Source organism: Salmo salar, chromosome ssa10 (genome assembly GCF_905237065.1).
Source record: "Salmo salar chromosome ssa10, Ssal_v3.1, whole genome shotgun sequence".
NCBI classification, from domain to species: domain Eukaryota; kingdom Metazoa; phylum Chordata; class Actinopteri; order Salmoniformes; family Salmonidae; genus Salmo; species Salmo salar.
The window spans coordinates 36,632,230-36,644,823 of NC_059451.1; the positions used below are offsets into that span (position 1 = coordinate 36,632,230).

The window sequence follows — 12,594 nt, forward strand, 5'->3', positions numbered from 1 at the left end:
CCAAGCCATCTTGTTGCTAGGCAGTTTAGTAGTGCGGAGGATAGATAAAGGGCCTGCTTATTCTCTCATGGCCATTGGCCTACCAGTTAGGGACTGATTTTCCCATTGGCCTACCAGTTAGGGACTGATTTTCCCATTGGCCTACCAGTTAGGGACTGATTTTCCCATTGGCCTACCAGTTAGGGACTGATTTTCCCATTGGCCTACCAGTTAGGGACTGATTTTCCCATTGGCCTACCAGTTAGGGACTGATTTTCCCATTGGCCTACCAGTTAGGGACTGATTTTCCCATTGGCCTACCAGTTAGGGACTGATTTTCCCACTGGCCTACCAGTTAGGGACTGATTTTCCCATTGGCCTACAAGTTAGGGACTGATTTTCCCATTGGCCTACCCGTTAGGGACTGATTTTCCCATTGGCCTACAAGTTAGGGACTGATTTTCCTATTGGCCTACCAGTTAGGGACTGATTTTCCCATTGGCCTACCAGTTAGGGACTGGCGGTTAGGGACTGTGTAACGGTGGCGGGGTTAGCTTCTGATTCAGTAGTAGTGCCAGAGGATAGATTGGCTGATAATAGATGATATGAGATTATTCTCACAGCTCAGCCAAGTCTCTCTTCTTACAATTATCCCTCAATCTCTGAATATAGCCAGTATCTATTTCACACAGTGTATTAGCAATACAGTCATTGATAATATCTATAACAAGTAACCATAGTAAAGACCATAGTTTCACCAAAGTAGGTCTTAGGTATAGCAACCGTTAGATGTGGTTTATCTGTGTAGTAATGTCTAAAGAGAAGCAGGTAGTGTCATGATTATAGTTACACACCACAGGTCAGAGCCTCTCAGAAACCTGCTTCTTCTGCTGTAGTGACAACCCACTTGTGTACACACCAGAGCCACACTACAGCAGCCACATTACAGCCACATGAAAGCAGTGCCTCAGTGGTCTCAGAGCAGTATATGAATAGTATCAATGATGCAGTGTGCTGTAGTAGATGGCATTACTAAAGACTCCAATCTGTGGTCCAGAGAGGAGGCTGGGTAGCAGGATGGGATGCTAGCTATGGCATTCCTACAGACAATCCCTGACCCTTGGCTGCCTTTCCTGGACGAGAGAGCAAAGCAGGGAGGTGGTCCTATTGGCTGGCTATTATTTGTAAAGTGAGAATCTGTGAATCCCGAGACTTAGTCCCTTCAGCGCTTCCGACAGGGGATGCCCAACTGTGGCTATTTCCTGCCCAGGAACGGAGAGTTATTTCAGGGTACATCAGAGGCCTGGGAAGGACCTCAGTGAGTCAGGACTTATGTCCCAAATGGCACCCTATTTCCTATATACGGTGCACTTCTTTTGACCAGGCCCCATAGGGCTCTAGTCAATAGGGAATAGGGCCCTGGTCAAAAGCAGTTTACTATATAGGGAATAGGGTGCCATAGAGCCATAGGGCTCTCGTCAAAAGTAGTACACTAAATATGGAATAGGGTTCCGTTTGGGAAACAACCAGGCTGTTCCTAGAGGAAAGCCAATCAGCACGGCTGGTGTCGAACTTACTTCCTTTACTTTTTACTCCTACTGAAGCATTAGCAAGACCATGGACAACAGCTTTCAGCTTGTGTCAAAGCCACAGGGAAACGCCACTGCCAGCCCAGACGTGTATGTGTGGTCTGGTGGTGGTGGGCACCTCTGCTGCCAGCTTAGCCGTGCCAAGTGGGCCTCTTACAGTATCCTTGTGGACCATGTCCTTAGGTGGTCTGATCAGGTGTGGAGGGTCTATCCGGTATAAACCCTAAGAACCCCTGGTCGTGACCACCTAAAAACAGATACACAATGAAACCCAGCTGTGTCACAGAATGACTCTAAAATTGCGTTCCAAATGGCACCCTAGTCCCTATTTAGTGCACTAAGTTTGACCAAGGGCCATAGTGTTCTGGTTAAAAGTAGTGCACTACATAGGGTATAGGGTGCCATTTTAGATACTCACTAATACTGCACATACTAATACTCTTCTGTACTTTCTTTAAGTAGATATAAGATATGATTAGATTTGAAGCCTCTACAGTTCCTTTTAGTCTGACTTTGGTATTGCCTACAGCATTAACCTGATCCATACATCTAGCCTCCTTTACTATGACATCACTGAGAGGTCAGACAAAACAAAGGTCAAGACAAAGTAGCACCAACTGAACAGACTTCATTGAGTTGACTAGACAAAAGCTAGTTGTTAGTGTTGCACACAGTGGCACTCAGCCCATTGACCCTCAAGCACCTTCTCTTTATGGTCCAAGCCCTAGCTGCTAGCGTCACTTTCAGTCTGGTGCAGACGTTAGTTAGACACTGGGTTAGTAGCCCTTGTCTTACCCAGCCCTCCGATTATGGCCTTCTTCCTGTGTTCACTCTACCATCGTCTGGTCAGTGTAGTGGTCTGGCTGTGTTTTAAAACCCACTGTTGCGCAAATAACAGAGATATGCACATTAAACCACTCCTGTGTCTAGCCAAGCCAAGCACACAAAAGGCACTGAGGCAGACATGAGGTTGAAGGGCTCTTGAAGTGTCTCAGAGCATTGAAAGATGTATTAATTCAAGGAAAGCTGCGGTGTGGAAGAGGATGAAGTGTCTTTGATTATTTCAAGATCCTCACGTGAAGGAAAGAGTGTTGAGACTGGTTGAGAAGTGTTTATTTGTCAGGATACTTTGTTTCTATTCCTATACTTACTCCTTATGGTACTAAATCTTTACGTTCCCGTCTGTTTGGGTGACTAACCACCTCTGCAGCTCTCTCCTCTTCCGCCCGCCTCTATTTTTAAAACCGGAACATATTTAATCATTTATACTTCAGAGGAGAATTGAACTGGCTGGCTGGCTGGGGATACATCTTCCTGTGAATGAAGGAGGGAGGAAGGGAAAGGAAGGGTAGGAGGAGAGGAAAGGAGTGGGTTGGTAGGGTGATTAGAGAGATGTATGCTTCCGATGGAGGTCTCTCCGTCCAGTTTGTACTCAGCTGCGCTGTGGCTGGCTACAGATTCCTTTATTCCGTTTCAGCATCCTTCCGTGCGGCATCCTCCTCCTTAAACCTCTTAGCCATTGTAATAGAAGTGGGATCACATATTGATGACCTCAATACAAAGGTTATTGTTGATGCTTCTCAAATGACCTGCACTGTGTGTGTGCGGGCGTACCAGAGTGTGTTTGTGTGTGCGTGCATGCATGTACGCAGTCAGTCTGGATCCACAGGTTCCAAGTGAAACCTGGCAGACTGGTCGCTCTTAAACAGTCCCAGCACCCAGGCAGTCTCTTTCTTACTACATACTGTACAAACCCACTACAGCCCTGTCCTCTCAGGCAATTTCTTTATTGCTATGGACCAATTAGTGTTGTCACGATACCAGAATTTTGACTTTGATACCGATACCAGGTTTAGTATCATAATACTCGATACCGTCACGATACTCGATTCCAAAACGATACTACAACAAAAAAAGAAGGCACATTAGCCAAAGTCACCGAATAGCACTTGATAGCACGGATTCCCTGTGGCTCAGTTGGTAGAGCATGGTGTTTGCAACGCCAGCATGGTGTGTGCAACGCCAGGGTTGTGGGTTCGATTCCCACGGGGGGGCCAGTACAATAAATAAATGCATGAAATGAAATGTATGCGTTCACTACTGTAAGTTGGTCTGGATAAGAGTGTCTGCTAATTGACTAAAATGTTTAAAAAAAAAAAAAAAAGTAAAAATATTATCCAGACAGATAAATTCTGGTCTGTTCAATCGTTGGGCATCTTTTGAGTTCAATATCATTACATTTGAACATTTGAATATCTTTTTTTGTTGTTGAGACAACCATGTATGCATTAATGAATCAATTATACAATCATACAATCAATTTGTTTTTACCAATCTAACAACAAAACAACATAATGGTATTCATTTATTTAATAGGTAAATATATTGATAAACTGAGTAAATCAAGATGTAGCATAGGTCTTTTCACAATACAGGTGAGTGCATATTATTCAATAGGAGTGTGTGCATGCAATGAGTTATTGAGCTTGTTTTAGCTGATTTCATGGGGCTACAGATGACAAACAATTCCTTCCATTTAGGACTTATTTCAATGGCAACTGCTAGGAGAACATATTATTTGATTGTACTGATCAACAACATTGATCACCGTGTGCTAGCTAGCAAACTAGCAAGCTATTACACGGTGTCGCTAACTAACAAGCTAGCTAGTTAGCTAACACACGGTGTCGCCCCTGCCTCCCACATACCGGAGTAGCTAGCGGGAGGCAGGGAGACCGGTAGACAGTATCCTTTGCCCCTGCATGTCGGGGACTGTTTTTCCGCAGTTCTCTTAACGAATGTGAGGGCAGGTGTTCGGCAGGCGAGAGCGAAGGACACTGTCTACCGGTGTTGCCCCTGCCTACCGCTAGCTAGTAAGGAGGACGCCAGTACACAGCAGACGTGCTAGCTAGCAAGGAGAACTCTGGTACATAGGAGGCGGGGGCGATAATGCTTGTATTTTCCTTTTGACCCACATTCAAAAGTGTCACACAAGCATGAAGATGTCATGATCGAGGGGTGACATTTATGCAGGAACTAATGAGATGCTCGAGGGGGGATGTTTATGAAGGAACCAATGGGATGCTCAAGGGTGTTCCTGTATGCAGCCCGCATTCACACACTATTGGATTTTACTGGAAACCAGACTGGAAGCGAGGGAGTGAAGAAGTGAATGAGTTTTTGGTGGCGAGGGAGACAAAGTGAATTAACGTTTTTTTGTGACAATCAATCAGCTTTGAAATCAGCATATTTTGCAGTATGGTTTGCACAAACAAAGTACTAGGGTAGTGAATTGATGTTGCTTCAGCTGTAAGCTAGCAAGGAACGTTAGCCTACAATGAGTGGGCATGAGTGGGGAGCTAACAATGCAGCCCAGACAGCTCTAGCAATGAATGAGTTAGTGGAGCAGGCACTTTGCTCTTCACGCTATGAAGGGGCTGCATTTATACACAGACTTGATCCTCTCAATCACGTGAGACACATTTGACAGAAGTATCAAATGTAATTTTTTTGTATTGAAATACTTACCTACGTTTTGGTATACCGTGCAATGCTAAGACCAATGCAGACTGCCCATGTTGTGTGTGGGTTGTGCAACCACTTTCGTCTATGCCAGTCTGTGCGTGATTATGTGCGTTAGCTTGTTCGTAGGTTGTTGGTTGAGCAGTAAATTGCAGATGAACTTCCGACTGTCACTTTTGGAAAGTTACTCTGGAGAGGAAGGACAGTGGAGTAACAGCTGCTGCTAGCCACGTTGTGTTTGTATGTTCTGTTAGACAGCTTGTCAAAGTTCTGTTCCTGGCACTTAACCATCTTGGGTTATTCTCCAACACACCATCTGCTGTACAAAGACGTAAGAAGTGCCTGCTGATGTAGCTGGGATATCTTTTATGAGACTGTTATACAGGGACTGGCTGTTCTGCTGCCCTATATGGATGTACCAATGATGATTTAATGATTGTTTATTGTGCTTTTCTTTAGTTTTTCCAGATAAAGCCACACACAAAAATTGCCAGTACTCCAGAATTGTGGAAGGTATATCCAATATTCATTTATTAATTAATTCATTTATTGTCAGTCATTCTTTTACATAGTGTTATACAGTACTGAGTCCAGTATGTGTGTTTTAACACAGGTGTGTGGAGACCATCATGTCTTCAAAGATGCAGAGTTCCAATAACACTGCCCATGCCAGGAGGACAGTCCAGCAGCTGAGAATAGAGGCCAGCATTGAGAGGATTAAGGTACGCTTCTCAAACATAACCCATAATTACCTAAATAGACTGTACGTATATGATATTACATTTTTCATCCTGCAAGAACTGCCTTCGCTGACCTTCTCTTTAACAATTCCACAACGTATATACACTACCGTTCAAAAGTTTGAGGTCACTTAGAAATTTCCTTGTTTTAGAAAAAAAAAAAAAAAAAGAAAGTCCATTAAAATAACAGAAAATGGATCAGAAATACAGTGTAGACATTGTTAATGTTGTAAATTACTATTGTAGCTGGAAACCGCAGATTTTTTATGGAATATCTACATAGGCGTACAGAGGCACATTATCAGCAACCATCACTCCTGTGATGGCACGTTGTGTTAGCTAATCCAAGTTTATCATTTTAAAAGGATACAGACGCCTCACAAGTCCTCAACTGGCAGCTTCATTAAAAAGTACCCGCAAAACACCAGTCTCAACGTCAACAGTGAAGAGGCGACTCTGGGATGCTGGCCTTCTTTTGTTCATTAAATGTGTGCTTTTCTTTCAAAAACAAAGACTTTTCTAAGTGACCCCAAACTTTTGAACAGTAGTGTACATACGAGATGAGTAATGCGAGATATGTAAACATTATTAAAGTGGCATTATTAAAGTGACTAGTGTTCCGTTTATTAAAGTGGACAATGATTTCAATTCTGATTGTAGGCAGCAGCCTCTCTGTGCTAGTGATGGCTGCTTAACAGTCTGATGGCCTTGAGATAGAAGCTGTTTTCAGTCTCTCTGTACTGACCTCGCCTTGTGGATGGTACCGGGGTGAACAGGCAGTGGCTCGGGTGGTTGTTGTCCTTGATGATCTTTTTGGCCTTCCTGTGACATCGGTGCTGTAGGTGTCCTGGAGGTCAGGTACTTTGCCCCCGGTGATGCATTGTGTAGACCCCACCACCCTCTCGAGAGCCCTGCGGTTGTGGGTGGTGCAGTTGCCGTACTAGGCGGTGATACAGCCCGACAGGATGCTCTCAATTGTGCATCTGTAAAAGTTTGTGAGGGTTTTAGTTGACAAGCCAAATTTCTTCATCCTCCTGAGGTTGAAGAGGCACTGTTGTGCCTTCTTCGCCACACTGTCTCTGTGGGTGGACCATTTCAGTTTGTCAGTGATATGTACGCAGAGGAACTTAAAACTTTCCACCTGCTCCACTGCTGTCCTGTCTATGGATAGGGGGTTGCTCCCTCTGCTGTTTCCTGGAGTCCACGATCATCTCCTTTGTTTTGTTGACGTTGAGTGAGAGGGTATTTTCTTGACACCACTCCGAGAGCCCTCACCACCTCCCTGGAGGCTGTCTCGTTGTTGTTGGTAATCAAGCCTACTACTGTTGTGTCGTCTGCAAACTTGATGATTGAGTTGGAGGCGTGCATGGCCACGTAGTAATGGGTGAACAGGGATTACAGGAGGGGGCTGAGCACGCACCCTTGTGGGGCCCCTGTGTTGAGGATCAGCGAAGTGGCGATGTTGTTTCCTACCTTCACCACCTGGGGGCGGCATGTCAGGAAGTCCAGGACCCAATTACACAGTGTGGGGTTGAGACCCAGGGCCTCAAGCTTAATGATGAGCTTGGAGGGTACTATGGTGTTGAATGCTGAGCTATAGTCAATGAGCAGCATTCTTACATTGGAATTTCTCTTGTCCAGATGGGATAGGGCAATGTGCAGTGGGATGGTGATTGCGTCGTCTGTGGACCTATTGGGGCGGTAAGCAAATTGAAGTGGCTCTAGGGTGATAGGTAAGGTGGAGGTGATATGATCCTTGACTAGTCTCTAAAAGCACTTCATATTGACAGATGTGAGTGCTACGGGGCGATAGTCATTTAGTTCAGTTACCTTTGCATTCTTGGGTACAGGAACAATGGTTGCCATTTTGAAGCATGTGGGGACAGCAGACTTGGATAGGGAGAGATTGAATATGTCTGTAAACACACCAGCCAGCTGGTCTGCGCATGCTCTGAGGATGCGGCTAGAGATGCCATCTGGGCCGGCAGCCTTGCGAGGGTTAACACATTTAAATGTCTTACTCACGTCAGCCACGGAGAAGGAGAGCCCACAGTCCTTGGTAGCGGGCCGAGTTGGTGGCACTGTATTATCCTCAAAGTGGGCAAAGAAAGTGTTTAGTTTATCTGGAAGCAAGACGTCGGTGTCCATGACGTGGCTGGTTTTCCTTTTGTAGTCCGTGATTGTCTGTTGACTCTGCCACATATGTCTTGTGTCTGAGCCATTGAATTGCAACTCCACTTTGTCTCTATGCTGACATTTTGCTTGTTTGATTGCTTTGCGGAGGGAATAACTACTCTGTATTCTGCCATATTCCCAGTCGCCTTGCCATGGTTAAATGCGGTGGTACGCACTTTCAGTTTTGCACGAATGCTGCCCTCTATCCACGGTTTCTGGTTAGGGTAGGTTTTAATAGTCACAGTAGGTACAACATCTCCAATATACTTCCTTATAAACTCACTCACCGAATCAGCATATACGTCAATATTATTCTCTGAGGCTACCCGGAACATGTCCCAGTCTGCATGATCAAAACAATCTTGAAGCGTGGATTCCGATTGGTCAGACCAGCATTGAATAGTCCTTAGCACGGGTACTTCCTGTTTGATTTTCGGCCTATAGGAAGGGATTGAGCAAAATGGAGTTGTGGTCAGATTTAGAATGCATCCCCAGTACATTGCTTCATAATAAGTAGTAAGCAAGTGTATATTTCCACTACATAATGTGTTGAGGATTGATTTAGGGTAGTCAGTCTTTACCAAGGATGTGCATCTCTCAGGGACACAAACTACATTCCTTGGTGAGCCTCCTGACTGTTTCTTTGTGTTCATCTGAGGCTGACAGTAACCTGCTGTATGATTCTCTCCCGTAGGTGTCCAAGGCCTCAGCAGACCTGATGCACTATTGTGGAGAACATGCTAAATACGATCCTCTACTCATGGGCATCCCAGCCTCTGAAAACCCCTTCAAAGACAAGAAGCCGTGCACTATATTATAGTAGCGGGACAGCTGAAATCTCTTTGCTTTTTTATTTGTATATTATTTTATAGAGGGAAATATGACATTAATACCGGTACACTATTTGCCTTAAGGCCAGCCCAGCCCCACTCCCCCTATTGCCTTGTGCTTTCGGTTGATTTCCAAATGTTATCCTTGGGCCCATAGGGCTCTGGTAAAAAAATGGTGCACTATATAGGGAATAGGGTGCCATTTTTGGACTCTTGTAAACAAGTGCCATTTTGGTAGGATCAGAAACATTGGTGTGCTCTCTGTTCATCAGATACAACTAAGACCAAATAGCACCATGAGCCAAAATGTAACAGGTCATTGGTGACCCAGAAACAATGTTTTAGTTTAGTTCAATCAGTCATGAATGAATGAAAGCTCATTCTGAGGCTCCTCTCAACAGAGACGGGTGTTCTTTCAGATTGTTATCTCATGTTATGCAGACTAAATACTGGCTTGGTTTGAACTATGGGTTCCCAACTCTGTAATGTTCACATCAGCCAGAGCATAAATAATGCCAATGGCCCTAAAGTATAAAGCATTGCACTTGCACCACACTCTAGTTAAACCTTTCAGCTCCTGATTTTGTCATCAGTCCCCACACAGTAGCTTCTTTGGGAAACAATCAGTCAAGTTTGTATGGTATAAGCCTGTAATAACCCCATTATGTAAATCACCCAGTCCCATGACACAGGAGGACTCTAAAACCAGTGCTGATGGGCTGGTAAGCTATGTCTGTTTCCCAAATGGCGCCCTATTCCCTATAGAGTGAACCACTTTTGATCAGAGCCCTATGGGCCCTGGTTAAAATGTGTGCTCTAAAGGGAAAAGGGTGCCATTTGGGACTCAGCCTGTGAATGTCCCGTCACAACAGGAGAGGGTGCCTGTCGTTTTGTAAGGGAAAGCATATGGCTTGCAGCAATAGCCTCATAAACTGGCAGGTTTAACCAGCATTGTTTTGTTTCTGCAAAGATGTCAGATCGTTTCATTTTCAGGTGGTAGTACATTTGAACTATCCCACTATGTCTATGTCTTTTGTTATGAAAGAATGACTCTTTAAACTTTAAGACTAATATTTATCTCTTGTGAATTTGCCATGCCTTTGCCTTACAAACTTTGTGACTTTGCATAGTTGTCTTATTTGTATGTGGTACAGTAGATAGGTAATGTAGCAGCAATATAAAGTGTTGCAGATACCATGTAACCCTTTAAATTATTTTACTATGCCTTACATTGATGTAAAAGTTGTTGTTCCATAATGATGTCTCTACTTGGCTGAAGGAGAAGAAGTTAAGATCACAATCACGTTAATCAAATGTACAGATGTAGGATCATAATTTGATCACCCTGTTGTTGCAGGACATTTCCTGCACAGCAAACTTGCAGTGTATTTGAGGTTTAAAAAGGGTTCTAACGTTTGTAATTTCCACTTTAAAATGTCAGATTTGATTAAAAATGTATCAAAAATGTCCATTAACTATAATCCACATAATAATTCACATTTCCTGTTGCTGCAGGATTATTTTCCTGCTGTGAAAAACTGTTCAAATTAAGATCCTACATCTGTACCAGCACCAGAGGAAACTGGGTGCTAATCTGTTTGTGCTATCATGCCAACTCCTTCACTCATTGTAGTGGCAAACAAAGATAAAAACTGGCTTGACAAGGACATCAATGGAGAGCACAAGAGCACAAACAGATCTGGTACCAAGCTAGAAATGTAAAGGTTTTCTGATATGTATTTTATTGCCAGTGCTTTTAAAGTGTTTCACTGTAATACATTTTTATTGATAGATGTACAACTTCTATTCTGACAGGGATTCTGTGATCCATCATGACATTTGTGACAACTGTTATTATGATCTCTTCTTGAGTGTGAACATTCCATGTTTACAATAGCTGCTCCATTGTCTTCTTTTCAACTCTCAGAATGGTCATGCGTTGAATAATAATTGTTATTGTGTGTTTGGGAGAATGTTTTTTTTGTCTGTGCACGTGACTGTCAAAAGCAACTCGGAGACCATGGTTGTGTTCATTGGGGCGGACAAGAGCAAAACCGAAAACTAAAACAATTAGACAAGTTCAGGTAGTACATCCCTGGCTCGCTTCGTTTTCTACCTAATGAACATGACCCAGTTTAACCAGCCAGGGCCTTAGTATTAAAGTAGTCTCGTTTCGACATCTCACCACTACTTTTTAGCCACACTCCTCAAACAACACTATACTAATACCGTGAACAACTGAATCAATACATCCCCAGTGGATGCAGGGAGCACATCTTTGAAGTGCTTGTCGCTATTCATCTGTCCGTATCATTATTGGCAATACAATAAGTTGCTATTATACCTGTGGGTTAAAGCCTATAATTACTATAAACTGCTATATAGAGAGACAGATGGCAGCACCAACTGAAACGTCCCCTCATAGTAGGCTATTTGCCTCCATATTCTGTGTAATCTTAGCAACCTACAATCGAAAATCTCACGTAAAATACTATTTACGTTACATAGTCTGTCCACAAGAGATTATTTTCTGTGTGGCTTTGAAAGCTAGCTTAAAGTTGCGTGTTCCTGTATGATGTTTTTCTGCACTTGCTTCTTCTCACTGTTATGTCACTGCATATACATTTACAATAAAAGGCCTATGCTATTTTGATGCATCTGTTGCATTGATTTTTTTCCAACTTAATTCATGTTGCAAATGGATTTTGCCGTTTTAAAGAAAAACATGTTTATTTTTCTCTGTGACACATACTGGATGCTGGATTTGGTCTCTAGTACGTACTGTCTATGTGGATATATTTCCTATTTCAAGTGATTACAATTTTATTCCCAATTTTGCCTTCTTAAATTTAGTAGATCTTAATGAATTTATTTAAATACATAATATTAATGATTTAGTAGTGATTTGTAAATGCATCTGGCACAATAAAAACTGTGTAGAAAATAATACTTGTCTTACAATGATTATCAGATACATTTGAACAAGTGGAGAGGATAGATTGTTGAATTGTCACAACCACTAATAGACTAGCTAGTGCCACGTCAGTGAGTCACCTGGCTGTAAACATTCCCATTTTGCTCTGATTTCTGCCATATTTTGTCCTGTTCTCTGCCCCAATGTCCAGGCAGGTCTGGTTGTTATGTAATGATCCCTGTGCTTCAGTGGCCTTTCTCTCTCTCTGTCTCTCTCTGTCTGTCAGTCTCTCTTTCTCTCTCTCTCTCAGGGTCTGATGTTACAGGCAAAAACCAGGTCAGGCCATATATGTTGGCTCACGTTGATGTATTGGCCACTCTCCCCTCTGATATTAGATGGCACTGGGCTTTGTGGAGATTATCTGTGATTGTGTTATCTGTCCGCTTGACAGAAAAATTTTTTTTATTTGCACTACCCACTCCCTTACAATTTCCTTTCTGTACTCCACCTGGTTAAAGATATGCTTGTGTTAAGTATATTTCACCTGCTCTCTGATACTTACTCCAGATATGCATATTTGCACAGATCAGGATATTTATGAAATGAGTCCGCTCTGTTGGCATTGCGGTTAAGCCTATAGATCCATGGTAAAAACCTACAGAAACAGTGTATTCAGAGTTCATCAGAGTAATGTTCCAGTGTTCTGTCCATAAGTTATGCTTGCTCCTCCTAGTTGCATTCCTGTCATTTGTGTCATGTGTGTTTAGTTTGACTGGTGGTGCCCCCAGCCTAGCAATTCTTCCATGACTCTTGTGGAAATTCAGAGGAGTGGGGTTGCAGTGTAC

The 12,594-nt window shown here is 43.1% G+C and overlaps 1 protein-coding gene across 8 annotated transcripts in view; it reads left to right on the plus strand.

Moving 5' to 3' along the window:
• The window catches only part of LOC106560325 (guanine nucleotide-binding protein G(I)/G(S)/G(O) subunit gamma-12), a 58,395-nt gene extending 46,907 nt beyond the window's left edge, over positions 1–11,488 (plus strand). For 5 of the 8 annotated variants that reach the window (XM_045687718.1, XM_014123125.2, XM_014123129.2 and 2 more), the window contains 3 exons: positions 5,550–5,603; positions 5,704–5,812; positions 8,700–11,488. In XM_045687718.1, the coding sequence (XP_045543674.1) occupies positions 5,720–5,812; positions 8,700–8,825 (219 nt within the window). In that variant the 5' untranslated portion in view covers positions 5,550–5,603; positions 5,704–5,719 and the 3' untranslated portion in view covers positions 8,826–11,488. The other 3 variants (XM_014123131.2, XM_014123126.2, XM_014123130.2) reach the window with 3 other exon arrangements.
• The last annotated feature ends 1,106 nt before the right edge of the window (positions 11,489–12,594 follow it).